This window comes from Ostrea edulis, chromosome 4 (genome assembly GCF_947568905.1).
Source record: "Ostrea edulis chromosome 4, xbOstEdul1.1, whole genome shotgun sequence".
NCBI lineage: Eukaryota > Metazoa > Mollusca > Bivalvia > Ostreida > Ostreidae > Ostrea > Ostrea edulis.
This window is the reverse complement of record NC_079167.1, coordinates 77,960,126-77,978,239: the sequence shown is the minus strand read 5'-3', so window position 1 is coordinate 77,978,239 and position 18,114 is coordinate 77,960,126. Positions and strand designations below refer to the sequence as shown.

General features: G+C 34.4%; 1 protein-coding gene and 1 long non-coding RNA gene across 2 annotated transcripts; both read left to right on the top strand.

Annotated features, from left to right (window-relative positions):
• Window positions 1-497: 497 nt before the first annotated feature.
• On the top strand, window positions 498-9,032 carry LOC125669332 (multiple epidermal growth factor-like domains protein 6). The gene is made up of 6 exons (XM_056161474.1): window positions 498-564; window positions 4,958-5,200; window positions 7,523-7,765; window positions 8,185-8,322; window positions 8,422-8,562; window positions 8,872-9,032. The coding sequence occupies exons 1-6, from the start codon at window positions 498-500 to the stop codon at window positions 9,030-9,032; spliced, it is 993 nt and encodes a 330-aa protein (XP_056017449.1).
• A 281-nt stretch (window positions 9,033-9,313) lies between these two features.
• Window positions 9,314-14,786, top strand: LOC130054372 (uncharacterized). Its single transcript, XR_008802682.1, has 3 exons — window positions 9,314-9,618; window positions 10,632-11,659; window positions 14,643-14,786. It is a non-coding gene; the product is annotated as an uncharacterized LOC130054372 (long non-coding RNA).
• The last annotated feature ends 3,328 nt before the right edge of the window (window positions 14,787-18,114 follow it).

The window sequence follows — 18,114 nt, the reverse complement described above, 5'->3', positions numbered from 1 at the left end:
GTAAACGGAATTATCCGTAGTCAAAATCAGTGTGTCAAGAACAGCCTAACTATCAGTATGAAATACGTCAGACAGCAGTTGACTCAAAAATAGGTTGTATTGACACACTATATCGTTATAACGACCATAGGAGTTGTGAAATGCTGACTTTAAACGAAACTGTTGAAACCCCTACACCATCAACGTGTTTGCCAGTAGCCTGCATTGATTAAAAACTGACCATACGCAAAACAAGCTCTTGCGCATCGAATCAGTTGAAGGATATAAACATCATATGCAGAGTCGTTTACTTCTGTTTTATACTTAGATATTTTATTGAAAGTAGATGTTGAAGGCAAACTAACAACTCAACTTTGTGATAAATGAGATGATTTCAGCTTTTACATCGTCAACTTCCCATAATTATGTAGCAATATTCAATTCAACTGTATATGGTCTGTATATCTCCTTTTATTGTCTTCATCCTCCACAACGCAAAACGCTTATTCTAGTCGCCCATGGCAGGACAACCTGCAAGTCCAGGGGTGGTCACCGGCACCAAAGGTAGTACTGGAAAGGAGAAAAGTATGGTCTGAATTGGAAAACGAACCTGAAACCCCTGTATTACTAGTCAGGTACTTTAACCACTGAGCTATCCAGGCTAATATCCACTTTCCATATAGCCCTAAGAATTCCCAAGAAACAGCCATAAATATATATACATACAGTGCAAAATGTTAATAAAATTAGAACAGACATTATAAGAATAATTTCATTTTGTAAATGACACAATATTTATAATATATTGTGAAAATTTGAAACATACATTCATTTGTAATTATACAAGAAGATGTGATACCTGATAGATTAATGAGTTCTGGATTCCAGTCGGGTGAAATTCTGAACTTTACATAGAAAAAAGACACGTATACAAATGCATTATGAAAGATATGGGATTTACCAGAGATCTAAAGATCCGCCGGGTTAAATGCTTCTAATAAAGCTAATTTTTACTTGGTACTTGGAATGATTACGCTACAGATAGTTCATTAATGGTGGTTTATTTCCATCAATACATCAATCTCATATCTCCTATAAAGAATAAAAAATTAAGAGTTGGGCCAACATTGAACCCTGAACATGAAAGAAGTGTGATAGGTGCCTAGTAGGAGTATGCATCCCCTGTTGATCGGTCACATCTATTAAGCAGCGATATTTTGAGTTGGGGCACTGCTGACCTGACCATGAAACATGTAGTTCGCACTCCCTCAGTGGCGGTTTAGTTGCATGAATACCCGGGATCTTGGTTACTTGGCGGTTCCTTAAGTATTCATGGCTCATGTAAGTGGTGTGTTCGTCGCATTCCAAAACCGATGAATGATTCCATCCGTTATCGGTCATTGATATTCGTCACTGACAAATGACGATGATCTGCTTATGTATACATTAACATTGATATATTGATTGCTTATTAAGCTTAAGTGGTGATTGATTAATTTACTTTTGTTGGTGATTTAGTAACCTATTTCATTAGTTATGTTTGTGCACTGAGAAAATCATACTCTTTGCACAATTCGACCATATTGCGTCATCACATTGTTTCTTATGGCTGACCTGCGGTAGCTCCCATAATCACTGAGACCAGTTGCGCCATATGAAGTCGAATGAACATAACGTGTTTGTACAATACAATCAATATATCAATGTCATTGTATACATAATCATCATTTGTCAGTGAAGAATATCAATGTTCATAGTATAGCATAGGACCGATAACGGATGCTATCATTTTAAAATAAACGTGAATCAGGGACAGATCACTCAAAATGCTAAACACTCGTCTGAGGACGTATTCTAACCCGGATCCCCACGGAATTGAATAAAAGAAATGTAAAAGTCTCCTGCAGATTTCGAACCTACTCGAACAAGACTCGGTGTTGTTATGAAACTCTGGTTGGTAACACCTCTTGACTACCAATGCGTAAATCCATTTAAATATAAACGTAAATAAAGGGCAGATCACTCAAAATGCTAGACACTCGTGTGAATTTCCAACGAACAGTGTATCATGCCGCCTTAAGGATTCTGATGTGAAACTTTGTCCAAAGTCCATGCTCTAACTACAAAACAAAAAAGGAATGTACACCATATGAGAATGATTGAAAAAACACACCATATAAATAGTTGTTCTTGAGAGAAGTTATCACTACATGTCCCATTCTTAAAATTTTGAACCCGAATATGACACATCCTGCCAAAGATGGTATAGATTGAATATACATGATACTCCACACCATAGCAAAGGAATAGCTATGCATTGAACACAACTGAACCTCACTACATGGGAAATCTTGGATATTGATTTTACAAACTCCTATCGTGGTATTGTGAAAGGAATGTTTCTAATTCCAATACATGTTGCACTGACGTTGAAAATTGTGTACTCTACTGAATACCCACAACTTGTGCCCAGATTACTACAATGGTACTAGTTCATCACTTTATAAAGATACAAATGATGTCTCCTTACTATTAATAACAGCAGATATAAATGTATATGGGCTCTAAATTTTTCAAATAAGAAATAAAATCCCTATTCGTGTTTTGAGGTCAAACATTCCATCTGCCAGTAGGATTTACAAGTGAGTGATTGAGTTGGTTTACTGAACTGAACATTTTTGTTCGATTACCATTACGCCCTCTGAAATTAATTCTAGTTTAGCAACAGGTCTAAAATTTAAAACTCACTAGGCAAGAAAAACATTAAGAAGCAAGTTTCAAAAAAGCATTTATGAATTAAGATTCATCTACATGTAGTTTGAGAAATTTGAAAAAATGCATGCATATCATTAAGTTTTAGACGTTTAGATCATTCAAAACAAAACTGTTTTTTTTTTCTTGCAACAGATCAATTCAAGTTTTAGTCAATGGCTGTATGCAAGGTGAAGATAACGAACAGTGATCAATCTCATAACTCCTATAAGCTGTACAAAATAGATAGTTGGGCAAATACGGACCCCTGGACACACCAGAGGTTGGATCAGGTGCCTAGGAGGAGTAAGCATCCCCTGTTGACCGGATAAATGCTGTCTGACGTGTTTCATACCGATTGTTAAGCCGTTCTTGGCACATTGATTTTGACTGCGGATAGCTCACGGCGGGTGTGACCGGTCAACAGGGGATGCTTACTCCGCCTAGGCACCTGATCCCACCTTTGGTGTGTCCAGGGGTCCGTGTTTGCTCAACTATCTATTTTGTATTGCTTGTAGGAGTTATGAGATTGATCACTGTTCGTTATCTTCACCTTGCATACTGCCATGGAAGTTCATCCATCACTTGAAATGACCGATATACGTATAAGGGACATCACTTATGGTATCTCTAAATTCCAGTATGCTGACCTGAACTACTTTATCACGATGATGATGGTTTGATATCATTTAACTCGCAAATATCGGAATATTTTGATATCGGCTATTTTACCATTATTTACTGATATTCACTTATTGAATATCTGAAACCTTGATGATTACAAAAAGGATGCAACTTTGAAACTCCTTAATATGGATGACAGCTTCCCTTCCTCCTCCGCCTTGGCGTTTCACTCCATCGTCCTTGCAATTTCGCTTTGTCGCCCTCACATTTTCCCATCTCCGTTCTAAATGGTCGTCCTCACATTTTCCCATTTTCATCCTAAATGCAAAAAGGCGAGTGACCTGATCAGAATATGATAGATTTTGTTAATACTTCATTATGTATTACAAAACAGTAAGTGCTATTCATCTCAACAGAATATTACAGTTGTTGAAGAAATGTACCTTGTTATCCTTAGAATGTCAGTAAATATGCATCCATGTGTATACCAATTAATCGAGAAGTCATGATGAAGATATGTCCTTATCATCAATCGATGAATATTGCATGAAATATTACACAATGTCATTCGATAATCTGCATGTATGTCAACATGTATATAATTTGTAATACCCTTCCTTATTGATAGACTAGCTGATTACCATCAAAAAGAAACAATTCGTGGGTTATGCAACTACAGCTACATTTTGGACTCACAATCTGCTTTTAAATGATTGTTTCATATTGTCCCTTGACCGCAGAGTATAGTAATTTTTTTAGATCCTCTTTAAGTGTTCGCTGTCGATCATTATCCAAAACTCCTGTTCAGTCTCCTCAAGTATAACTGTATAAAGACAAGTCGGCATCCGTCTTTTAGAAATTTGTACACATCTAGATGTATAAAACTTTCTTTTCCAATTAATTATTTCAATTCTGAAGAGGGAAATATTGGAAAACTTTAAACCTCATCATGGTCATTAAATGTTCTAAACTTTAGAAATATGGCATCTGTTAATCGCCTTATATTTTTCTTTAAATTTATAAACAAAACTTCCTTGTTGTTTTAAAATTTTGAATATGCAGACATTTGTCGTTTTGGTATCAATGATACTGACTTCATCCTATGGATACCGTAAGTAAACAATATATCGTTTATATCTATCGTACTGTTAACTTTCTTGTTCGTAATTCGTTCTAGTGAAGTGTTGTTACTAATATTACTACACCGTACTAACAATCAAACCGAAACAAGGTAGGGTCCCCATTTTCTACAGTTCAGTGCACCACCTATTCCAAATTAGTTTTCCTCACACAATGTAATGAAACTAAACCAAGTTTAACTAGTATTCAGTTACCGTCGTACATCAAAGTGTAGTTTACATTGTATAAATTTGCAACAAGATTATTATGTTTTATTCGACCTGGAAAGTATATATGCATTTCACGTCGTTTTCTTACTGCAACACTGGAATTATCCTATAAATTTTACATGTACATTTCAAATTTTTGATTGATTATGATGATGTAGCTACCATTACTTGTTCTGATTAAAATTATGTTTATCAGTGAAAAGGTGATTATTTCCACACTCAGATAGTAATAGAATATGTTTCTTCATTTACAGAAATCGTATCTCAGAATAAGGAGACCGACAAAGCCAAGGAGGTACCCAGATGCCAAGAAACTGGAACATGTCAGCTGTTTCAATCCAGTCATGCGGTGGATGGAGACATTAACACGTGTACAAGGACAGCACCTTTTGGAACTACAACTTCAGATAAATGGACATGGTGGTATGTTGACCTTGAGAAAGTACTCAGCATCTTCAGTATCAGAATACAGTTCAAAGACTATGGAGAACAATATGGTATGGTTTGTATAGTTTAATTATCTATGTCTTGATACATAAGTGCTATGATTTTCTTTTTATGTCCATTTCGCCATGTTTTCATTTTCCCTTTTTAATTGTTAATAACATTATCTAAATGAGTCCTCTGATGATCAAACATTAGAAATTACTCGAATCTTTCAATATTCTTACCGGCTTGCTAATCATACCCATCTAATTGGATTTACTTTGATTTAAAATGTAGATGTTACGCCAGTTTTTCATGCTGTCTAGTTTAAGTAACTACTCTACATGTAGCTAATTTGAAATGATATTGCTGTAAAATTACACAAATAAAGGTTTCATTCTACAAATTAATCATGTCAAACAAATTCCTTGGATGTGTATTTTGTAGATGAATACAGTGAATAGCGTTGATTAAAGATAATATTTCATATTTACTTCGTTATTTCCACTTAGAATGTAAACGATGATAATTAAAACTTTAAGAAAGTCTGCATTAATTAAATGGAAGTAAAAGATATTTGAATATCTGCTATGTATTATATAATGAAATGATAATGTTTGCAAATCAGATGTTTTTGTATGAAATATATCGTGAGAATGAAAAGTGAAGATAACGAACAGTGATCAATCTCATAACTACTATAAGCAATAAAAAGTAGATAGTTGGACAAAGACGGACCCCTGGACACACCAGAGGAGGGATTACGTGCCTAGGAGGAGTAAGCATCCCCTGTATCGTCCTGTATTTCTGTCCATAAAATAAATTACCATATGCTGTATCACAAAGTCTCACACAAAATGCATCATATCAATTGATACAATTCTTGTAATATACTCACATATGATTGGTCTAGAAGCATTTGAAAAAAACATTCTAAACATTTCCCTCAGAGAATAATAAGCACGCGCCCCAGGGTGATAGCATCTACCAACGGATAACATTATTTGAAAACGGGTGATATAAAAAGTATCACATGTGTCAACTTTATGCAAGTACGGTTCGCCGTAGATCGTTAGACGACGTTGTTTCAGCGTTTGTAATAAACGTGAAAACCCAAATCAATATACAAAGCATCACATGGTATTGATTGGTAAAATGTCAACAGACTCCATTTACCTATCAAGATATACATGTAGGGCTCACGGTGGGCATGACCGATCGACAAGGGATGCTTACTCCTCCTGGGCACCTGATCCCACCTCTGGTATATCCAGAGGTCGCCTTTTACGTAAGTTTTTCTGCTTTGTAGGGTACGTCTCGTTTAAAAATGGTTTTCTCTGGTGAACATTTTCAATGTTACCCTCATTTACACGCAATATCTAAATATTATTATCCTTCAGAATAATACAATCAATCTTATTGGTCGAGGGCTGGTCACGAATTGTCTACCGCACGTGCGGTAACTACTCTATAAATTTTAATGGCGTAAGCGAGACAACTCTGATAAAAGTAAATTAAGAATTTGCGGGATCGTTAATTAATAAATTCTAAAAATAACGTTGGTGTCAACAATAACGGTCACAGATAACAATAGATATTCCCAATTTATCGCAATTTTACATTTTGCTTGATGGTTACTTTTTGGGTTTTTTTTAAAATACATTACGAAAATTTACGCTGGACGTATTGTTTTTGTGTGATTCTATTGAAACGTCAAAATCGAATCTGTTCGTTATGCTGATGCTGGTTTAACTGTTGTATATAGTTAAACTTATAAACATCGAATAAATGTATTACATTGGATATAAAATAAAACAGTGCATGTAATTTTGGATAACATTGATTACACCCCTAGAAAACAATTAAAAATGTATTTAAATCTGCAGGAAAAGTTGTTACGATTTTGTTGTCGTTTGAAATTCTAAATATGGCACAAGTCAATAAATATTTGATATATTACTTTAATTCTAGATTCTAATAAATCTATCATGTCCGAAGGTGATATCCCTACTAATACAAGATAATTTGTGATGTCTCCCTACTAAACAGTCCATAAGTGTATAGTATATTATACAGTTGTTACACTTTCCTATTGTGGGAATGGTATCAGTACATTATTGTTTAGACCGTTTCACTTGACGCTCACTTTAAAGGTTACCTATCACAGGTGCAATCGTGTTTGTACCGTGCTCTTTTTCTAACATTTTACATATTCCAGTTGTCTTCATCGATTTCAATGTTTTGATCAAAATACATATCATATAGATAAACGAAATGTGGGTTTCTAATAGAAAGTTGATACAAATCGTCAAATCTCATCGCTTATATATCGAGGAAAAGTCTTTCTTTTTTTTCCAACTGATAACAGTGTCATCAAAAATTGATAATTTCAGTCATGAGACAAAGAGGACGTTTTTCTGGTTTCTCGCTCTATGTATCAAACACAACTATAAAGGAGGATGGGTATCTATGTTACAAGAACGGACAGGAGTTACCGACCTTGGATTTCAGTACAACTTGTGTTAAACATGGACGTTACGTTATATTTTACAATGAAAGACTTGACGGAACAACTTATCCTACTGGATATGAAACAACCCTAGTTTTCACTGAATTGTGTGAAGTATCTGTAACAGGTAATATTGTGTTACCAATTATATAATTAAAAATCCATTTAGTGTATGATAAATGTAAATTAATATGATAAATATAATAATAGTGTGTGTTGTATTGTACTACATCATTATCCAGTGTGTTAAAAATAAACAAATCCGTTTGCAATTTTATGATGAGTGTATTGTATTGTTTATTTCGAAAAGCTGTACTACTTATAGGTTGCAAATACACGGGACATACATTTATATTACAGTAATAACGTAAGTGAAAAAGACAGCAATAAGTTATAATAACAATTTTGAAGCACAAAATAGAGCATGTGGCTCAAATATAAAGGATATGCTTATTGATATGTTGAGGATAAACCTCTTTATGTTGCGGCCTATGTTGTGGTGTGTAACATGTATATATCTAATATTGTATCTGTATATATCTAAAGGTTGTAAAGATCCCGGTGTGTATGGATATAACTGTGATCTACTCTGTCCAAACAACTGTCAGGAATCGAAATGTGACATTGTCAACGGAACGTGTTTGGGTTGTACTGCAGGATGGGTGAGAGATTTTTGTAACAAATGTAAGATTACTTTTAATACTTCACTAAAATATGATTTACTCTCTCATGTATAAATGCAATTTAAAATGATATCTTATCAAAAGAGTGTAATTTTCGTAGCATGTCCAGCTGGATATTACGGTTTACAGTGTAGATCTACGTGTACTGGACACTGCAGAGACAACCTGTCCTGTAATCACACCACTGGACAATGTGACTATGGATGTGACAACGGATGGACAGGAATACATTGCAACACACGTAATTCATTTGTCGTTACCTTAAAGATGTTTCAAACAAATAAAATACATATACTAACTGTAGTGGAATTTTTTAAAGATAACAACGATGAAATATCAATGCATTGTAAATTTAGACTTATGAAAAACAACAAAGAAAGTAGCTTCGGATGTGAAACGGAAAAGTATACACTTTTTCACAATAATAAATTGTTGGATAAAATCATATTTAGATAGATGAAGACAACAAGGAAAATGACAATTAATGTGAAGCAGAAAGGGATATGTTCTTAAAAATAATAAATTTTCCGGGTGAAATAATATTTTGCAGAGTGTCCAGCAGAATCATACGGTCCTGATTGTGTGTATAACTGTAGTGGACAGTGTCTGAGTTACCTCCCTTGTAACAGTACTACAGGGAGATGTGAAGGAGGCTGTAATCCAGGATATACCGGAGAACTCTGTGACAAAAGTGAGATGTTGAAGGTGTAGTTTGATGTTTTAAATAAGTTATCGGTGGTATTACAGAAGTATTTCTTGTTTCTAAGTTGATGAAGTAAGCTCTAAACAGTATTGCACTTTGATATTTTATTTTGTTATACACCTAAAATATTTTCCCATCTAAAACTTCTACGATTTAGAACCAACATTTTAACTGTTAAACCCACTCTCATATTTATTATATGAAACACAGAGCAGAAACACGAAAAAAGTAATTATTGGTTATCAATTAGGACATTGGATCTGTGGCCGTCTGGTCAATGAAACAGCACCTGTCATCGGACCCAGTCAATAACTGTATAATTCAAAACATACATGATATCTCTCTAATATGGTTATCATTAAATGATTTTGACACTTGAATCCGGTGATGATATGCTCAAGAACATTTTGATATGATGAAATTATAAACAATTTTTAATCACATTGGTAGTCTGTTCAGTTGGTCGGTACGGATTGAATTGTTCAGAGAGCTGCAGTTCCCATTGTCGATCTGAAAGTAATCATTGTAACCATATAGACGGACATTGTGAACATGGATGTGACGATGGATTCAAAGGAAATAGATGCGAGGAAAGTAAGTATCCAGTTCGTAAATACAACAAACTTGCAGTCTGAAACGAATTTGAACTTTTCCTCTAAGTAGCACTCCTCCTAGGCACCTGATCCCACCTCTGTCCTTGAAGTTCAAAAGTTTAATGCATTTATTATTCATTTTTCTTAAATTGAAAGCATCAAGGAAGTTAATTAATCAAGAGAATTAGCAAGAGTTTTTATTGTGCAAAAGCCTGTCACGACATGGGATCTCCGATTTTAAGGTCATATCCGAAAGATTATGATTCTAACTTCTAAATGTCGAACGTTTAGTAAAGGAGCAGTCGCTACCTAAATGTATGGTTACATCGTAGGTTTGAGGCGGCCATGACATGAGAGGAACTCGAACTCACGACCTCCCGGTTACAAGGCGAATACTCCGTCACTGCACTAGCGCGACCGGGAAGTGATGTGGAAATCATTTCTCGAGTCATGTGTGCGGCATCAATGACAAATGACAATGTATCTCCCTATGAATATACAACTCATTCTTCAGAAATGTTGACGATTTACATACATATTGCAACTGGCTCACTGACCTTATCCTACTGTCACATATCGAAGATAATCCAAACAATGAAATTTTTGTGTACTTAAGGTTTATGAAAAGTATTTGCTTCGTGGCAATATGAAATATGACATGCTATGTAACAGTTTATGAACTGTGTTATGAGCTGTGTTATGGAAGCTTATTTTGATTTTATTGAAAGCACGTGTTATTTATCAAGTATTATCAAAGAAAAATAGATATGGTATCTTTGGAAATATTTGCCTTGTGCCATTTTTTTCAGGATGGATTGAAAAACAATTTTGCTCCGTTTTTTATTTGCACAATACTGATTATTGGTAGTCTAAAGTAATACGTATATTCACGTAACATTGGATTGACCCTTATAGGGTATTAGCGAAAACAAATCAGTGGCAAAATATCCCTAGCTACCGTAGTAAATTTTGATATTTTGAGATAATTATCATTGTCCATTTCTCTTCTTTTAGTTTGCATTGATGGCTGGTATGGAGAAAACTGCTCTGTACGATGTAACGAGAACTGTGTCAATCAGTCATGTGACCATATCACAGGCAGCTATACATACGGATGTAAACCGGGATGGAGGACCCTCAAATGCGAAAAGAGTAAGTCTTGATGTGACGTTTCTTACTAATATTCTTTGCATCATATAGCTTTTAAATATTTCAGATTCGGTATTTCAAATGATCAACAAATTAGTACAACAATGATCAATAAAGTGCATACCTATTTTTCCAAAATGCTTTCTATAATACTGTTAATTTTTAGAATATATGTGCGCTTTATCTACATATGACATACATCATCATACACGTATATTGAATGCAGTCTGACATGTTTCTTACCGATTGTTAGATCGTTCATTTTATGCTAATTTTGACTACGGATTACTCGGTTTACTTGAATAAGATCTAGAGTCCACGACGGGTGTGATCGGTCAACAGGGTATACGTACTCCTCCTTGGTATCTGATCTCACCTCTGGTGTTTCCATGGGTCTGTGTTTGCCCTGTTCTCAATGTAGTGCTCTTTATAGAATTTATGAGATTGATTGTTGTTAGATGTCCGAAATTCACTTTTTCATCTGGCAGGAAAAGCTCGAATGATAAATAAAGTTATATTGCTTCCATCTAATGTTCTTCTAGAATGCTCGGTAAAAACGTACGGCAAAGGTTGTGCAAATCACTGCAGCAGTCATTGCAGATATATGACATGTAATCCAATCAATGGATCTTGTTTGGAGGGCTGTATTCTCGGTTACTTGGGAAGTTTCTGCAACAAACGTATGTACTTTATAAAGGATAGTAACACTTATTGTTCATTTCTCATTAATTGCGAATATGTTCATTGTGTATGTATTTAAGCATGTGACGAAGGAACATATGGACTCAACTGCGCCCAGAATTGTTCTCAGAACTGCGTGGGCTTTTGTGATTCTGTTGACGGATCCTGCACTTGTTCCTCTGGGTGGACAGGGTTCCCTAATTGTAGTGAAAGTAAGTGTCTAACTTATATTTTGCCGACAAATATTCTATTTTTGAAAATGCTCTTTCTCTGAAGAATTATATCTCCCCCCATATAGCATATTGTTATGTCTCCCCTCTTTCAAGGGGAAACATATTGTTTTTGTACTTTTCATCCATCCGTCCGTCTGTCTGTCACAAAATCTTGTGAATGCTTCTCCTCCTATATAGCTTATCGGATAAACTTAAAGCTTTGTACTATGCTTCATTGCTATTTGTAGATGTGTATATTGTCGGGACAGAATGATCCAATTATTTTACTAAAAGTTATAATAGATCTAAGAGGGGTGGATAATGTTAAAATAGCTTGTGATCACTTCTCCTCCTATATTGCTTATCCGATTAACTTCAAATTTTGTACAATTATCGGAACAAGGGGATCCATTTGTTATCCTTAAAGTTCTGGTGGATATGAGGGGTGGGTGGTAAAATAGTTTATGAACACTTTTCCAATGTGACTTACTGGAGTTCATAGTGTATATTTTCCTGCTCATGCTTTCTCCTTCCTACCAAGCAGTACATTAAAGGGAGGTTTTATTTGGAGCACTTCCAATTTAGGAAGCTCTTGAGAAATTAGTTTTTCATAAAAACGATCTCTATCTAAATATTACGTTTGTAAGTCATGGTCGAAAAGTCTGCGATGAGAGCAACGGCTTCCTGGGTCAAGCCTCAAGATCTTTGGAGTTTGTCATCACACGTTCTACATTACATTTCAATTGTTTCCCTCAGGTACTATGAATCACAATGTGTGTATCGATCGAAGTAGAATAGTTCTATTTACAATCATTTCGTCAAGTTACATGTACCACTTGAATTTGTAGACGTAAGATGTTGTACAATTACTTCATGCAATCGGTTTTTACCAAATTATCAAGATTGTATATCAAAGTTCTATGAGGTAATTAAACCATTCCAAATTCTGTCAATCGAATTCAAAATTCTATCCTATAATGTACATTATTGAATAAATTATAGTAAATGTTGTCATTGACTTCATGACTGTTACATTTAATTTGTCATTGAAAGTAAAAAAAAAAATAAAGGATTCGATATCAATACATCAGTGAAATTCGTTTTTTTTTTTGTAGTGTTATAGCTTTAGTGGAACTTGGATTGTAAATCACTAGTTATGCTAAATATACCAGGTATATACAAACACGTACGATACTATTTGTAATTATTCATATGCAAAAGTTTATAGCTTTCACCGCTGAACGTTCTAAAAGGGGAAGTAACTCCTCTTGGAGTTATCTTAATTGATGTTGAGACCTTTAACTGATGTACATGGTCAAAATTACCAATCTGCGCGCGCATTCACTTCCGTTTCTGTTTGATTGGATAATACTAAAACATTTGTAACTATCTTATTTAAAAATCAAATGAGATGATATTTACAGTATTGGTAGATAATATGTGTATCGTTATATCTATGTAATAAACAATGCAAAAGAACACGCACAGGCGTGTACATTGTTTTTCAAATGTTTATTTTTCAAACGACGATACTGTTTTTGTTTTTCCTCAAATTATTTTGATGTTAATGTTATAGATGTATATTGATACTCCTTACAAATTTCTGTGGTTAAAAGTTACTGCTCAGCACGTGCATGAACGTATGCTGAAATCTGATTGGATGATTTTAAAATCACTATGATTTCCTTATGTTTGATGCAAAATCATACTGTGGGTATATGATACAAATGCCTTTTGAATGATATCAACAAAAGTGCGGAATCATACACGCGTGCCCGTGTATGCACGTGCATTACTTTCTTTCGTTTCTTGGAACGTACCACATGTAATTAAAGGCTAAAATCAACTGATTATGGCTATAGGTTTACAATGACATCACTTTTTAATTGCGGAGGTTTGAGGAATATATGTAACGGTCCCTGTTACAATTAGAACTAGTTTATTTTGTTATAAACCTAAATATTTTCCCATTTAAAAATTATACCATTTAGAACCAACATTTAACTGTTAAACCAATTCTCATTTCTATTAGATGAAACACAGAGCAGAAATACGAAAAATATAACTATTGATTATTAATTAGGACATTGGATGTGTTTTCTTTTAAACTACAAATGTAATAGATACATTGATAAATGTACGCAATCAAACTGTCTTGTTTGAAGTCAACAATACATGCATGTGCATCTGGTAAAAACTATACCTAGAAAATGAAAGTGTATAACAAGACATTTATAGACTGTGTCCTCAGACAACGGCTATGTTGTTTAACCCTCGAACGATCTGTGGCCGTCTGTTTAGGGCTTCGGCCAACAGGTCTGTTCTCTGGTTTATCAAAAAGCAGTTGTCATCGGACCCAGACAATAGCTGTGTAGTGTATAACATAACAGGATTGGGCAGTAGACAGAGTCTATATCAGCCTTCTCCTGAGGTACAGAGTCACTTCATGACATACATGTACTTATCATAAATGCAAACTTTGTAGCAATAATCAAATTAAATAAGGAAATACGAAACTAAGGAAGTATGTATACATATTATAACATGTCAGTAATAAGTGACATAATTATCTTTGTTATGACAAAAAGATTAGATATACATGTAGTACCTGTACTTTGTTTCTCCACTGAACTGTTTCCTGCTATCCCATTATTTTTAAGCATGTGAGAAGTACCCACTGTTATTCGCGAGATTATTAGTACAGATACATTATTGAATGTTATAGCATTTGGTTTCATATTTGTGCTGTTTGATCTAACATCATGTTTGTGTGTGTTTTGGGGTTCTTTTCCTACCACTCTTATAATTTTACAATCTATCTTTGGCTTCCAGCACGTTCATCTGAAGAACTATGCATACATGATAGATATCTAATATGGTTATCATGAAATGATTTTAAATTTGGCACTTGAATGTGGCTATGTTTTGCTCAAGAACATTTTTGGTATGATGAAATTATTAACAATTATTATTACATTGACAGTCTGTTCAGTTGGCCGGTACGGATTGAATTGTTCAGAGAACTGCAGTCCCCATTGTCGACCTGAAAGTAATCATTGTAACTATATAGACGGACATTGTGAACATGGATGTGACGATGGATTCCAAGGAAGTACATGTGAAGAAAGTAGGTATCCATTTTGTATGAGCAATGTAATATAATAGTCTAACGAACTTAGAATGGTACTTTTTGTTACCCAAAATAGCATACATACACATCTACACCTGCCTGTCCTTTATCTTTAGACGTGTATTACCATTATTATTCATTAAGGAAGTTAATCAGTAAAAATGATACCTCAAATGGTCTACGTACATAACATGTTGTGAGACAATTAATAGTATGAAGATACCAGTATGTTGGAGTGTTACATGTATTTTGATCTTTCGTTATGGGTGATGGAGTACTATAATGTTCTTACTTCGTTTGATCTTTTTGTATGACGTCAATTACATCTACATGCAATGTTTGATATTTTTCGAACGCCACCTTTCGCGCTGAGAGTCGTGTGTTTCTTGAGTCAATGGTTTTTCCCTGATCTCGGAGTAAAATAGTAGCCAGGTTTTTAGTAACATTTGATGTATTTTTTTTGCATACTCTTCCTCATATTGTCTACTATTTCGCATGTGTTGATAAACACTTTTTCATAAACAGATTTTGTTCAAATTGTGTTTTGTCACAACTAAGGCATAGCGAAAAACGAAATTCGGAGACAAATGGGAATTATGTGGTTGATTGGTAAGTTATTTTAAGTCTCGTTGAGAATTTTTCACTCACGTCACCAGCTGTAAATGAAGCATTGCAAACTTAAATCTATACTTAGAACGCAGGACCGTAGCAAGAAGCAGCTGAGTTAAGGCTTTCCCCATAAATCCATTGGTGTACATAAATGTTCTTTACCGCACTGGTACATTACATGACGTCACAATGAAAAATATGTCATGACGAAGGTCATGCCGTATATATCTACAGTCTTGTTGCGGTTAGAAATATCAAACTATTTTTTCGTAAAATAGTAGCCAGGTTTTTAGTAACATTTGATATAGTTTCTTGTCTACTATCTCGCATGTGTTGATAAACGCTTTTCAATAAACAGATTTTGTTCAAATTTGTATTTTGTCACAACTAAAGCCTAGCGGAAATCGAAGTTCGGAGACAAATAGGGGTGGTGTGGTTGATTGGTAAGTTGTTTCGAGTCTCGTCGAGAAGTTTTAACCCACATTGAGATGTCACCAGCTGTAAGTGAAGCACTGACAATTTAGATCTATACTTATTGTGCAAAAGCCTGTCGCGACATGTGATATCCGTTTTTAAGGTCATATCCGAAAGATTAAGATTCTAACGTCTAAATGTCGAGCGTTTAGTAAAAGAACAATCACTACCTATATGCATGGTTACATCGTAGGTTTGAGGCGGCCATGTCATGAGAGGAACTCGAACTCACGACCTCTCGGTTACAAGGCGAATACTCCATCACTGAACTACCGCGACCGGGAAGTGGTGTGGAAATCATATCTAGAGTCATGTGTGCGGCATCAATGACAAATGACAATGTATCTCCCTTTGAATATACAACTCATTCTTCAGAAATGTTGACGATTCACATACATATTGCATCTGGCTTACTGACCTTATCCTACTGTCACATATCGAAGAGAATCCAAACAATGGAATGTTTGTGTACACTGTGCTATAATATCGCTATTTGGAGCATACTTGATTGAAAGCAAATGTAAACAGGGTGTTTTAATCAATTTCATATTGTTTTACGTTCCATTCGAGAATTTTTCACTTGTATAGAGACGTCACCATTGCCGGTGAAGGGGTGCAAAATATAGGTCTATGCAAAGAGTTTATCTACGGTAGCCGATTAGGTTCATTTTCAAAAAGTGAATACAAAAAATTAAATCGTAATAACGAGTTAGTATCTCCTTATAACGAGTTAATCATCTCGTTATAACAAGTTAGTTATCTCGTTGTAAGGAGTTACTATCTCGTTATAATGAGTTGGTATCTCGTTACAATGAATTAATTATTTCGCTATAATCAGTTATTATCTCGATATAACGAGTTAGTTATATCATTATAACAAATTCATTATCTCGATCATAACGACTCAGGTATTGTGTTATAATGAATTAGCTATTTCGTTATAACGAGATAATTATCTCTTTATAACGAGAATGCTAAATGGTCAAAATGATAAATGTTACGGAAACGTTGTAAGACCTTCTCTTATTACCAAAATCTAAGATTATTCTTAAAACAAGTCGTAGCAATGACACAATTACATGTACTTAAAAGAGATTGTAATTGTTTGTAAAAATTCATATCTTGTAAAAGACATCATCAAAGTATGAATCAATTTGCAAATGTTTGCAAGTCTATATATATATATATTTCCCAGTAATACCGGCCCTCAATTGGCATGATCTTAACAGATTTAAATCTGCATTATGTTGGAAGTTTTTTTTGTAAATTTCAATTTTTTTGGCCCGTTGTTTCTTGAGAAGATGTTGCCCAAATATAGAGTTAGTTCAACAATGTTGTCAAACAATTGTGGTATATCAAAACGATAAAATAAAAATTTCTTCTTGACAATGGAAAATTGGTATTTTTGTTGATAGAAGAAAATATATCGTCACTTATTCAATTGTTCGGAAATAGAAATAAAGATTTTCTTGTCATCTTAACAACGAATAAAATTGTTACGTAATACATGTAGTCATAAAACAATTGTGAGCAATTCAGAAATTTTATCAATTTCAATTTTGCGGTTATTAATTAATTATAATAATTTTGGAAAGAACAGGACCTGAAGATTTCCATAGATATTAACTCGTTATATAGCGAAATAATTAACTCCTCATCACGACATAATTAACTCGTTATAACGAAATAAATTATTTTTATTTTTATTATTATATTATTATACTACCTCGTTATTTAAGGAATGGCTTTAATTCTGGTGCATATTATACGAGTATAATCTGGTTTGGTTCAGTTTACGCTTTATAATCCAGGATTAAAGTAATTCCTGATAATTTAATGCATAAGACAAAGGTACTAACCTTCGATTATCAAAATGTATATTATAAATTCAGAAAAATACAAGTCAAATGAACCGGTCAATAATTCACTTAGCAACAACGACGAAGCGTCTTGCTGTGAAAACAGCCATCTTTAATCTTAGCTCTATGGTGCGTAAAATTTGTCATGACAAAAAGTATGTGTAAGCTATGCATTCAATGCGTAGTTCACTGACCTTTGGAGATCGACTTTGAAGTCACTCATCTCAGACAGATTGAAAAAATACGAGAAATTGCAATGTTTAGGCCTACCCAAAGTAAGTCCAGATTAGAATAGATCCTCAGTACCCCAGCTTGTCGTAAGAGGCCACTAAATGGTGCGGTCCTTCAGATTAGACTGCAAAACCAGAGGCCCCGTGTCACAG

Bases quoted from the DNA above. Each gene is read 5' to 3' on its own strand.
- LOC125669332 (XM_056161474.1), top strand. From the start codon at position 498: ATGGCAGGACAACCTGCAAGTCCAGGGGTGGTCACCGGCACCAAAGGT. The intron at 565-4,957 runs GTATGGTCTGAA...CTTCATTTACAG, and splicing joins TAGTACTGGAAAGGAGAAAA to AAATCGTATCTCAGAATAAG. The intron at 8,323-8,421 runs GTAAGATTACTT...TAATTTTCGTAG, and splicing joins GAGAGATTTTTGTAACAAAT to CATGTCCAGCTGGATATTAC.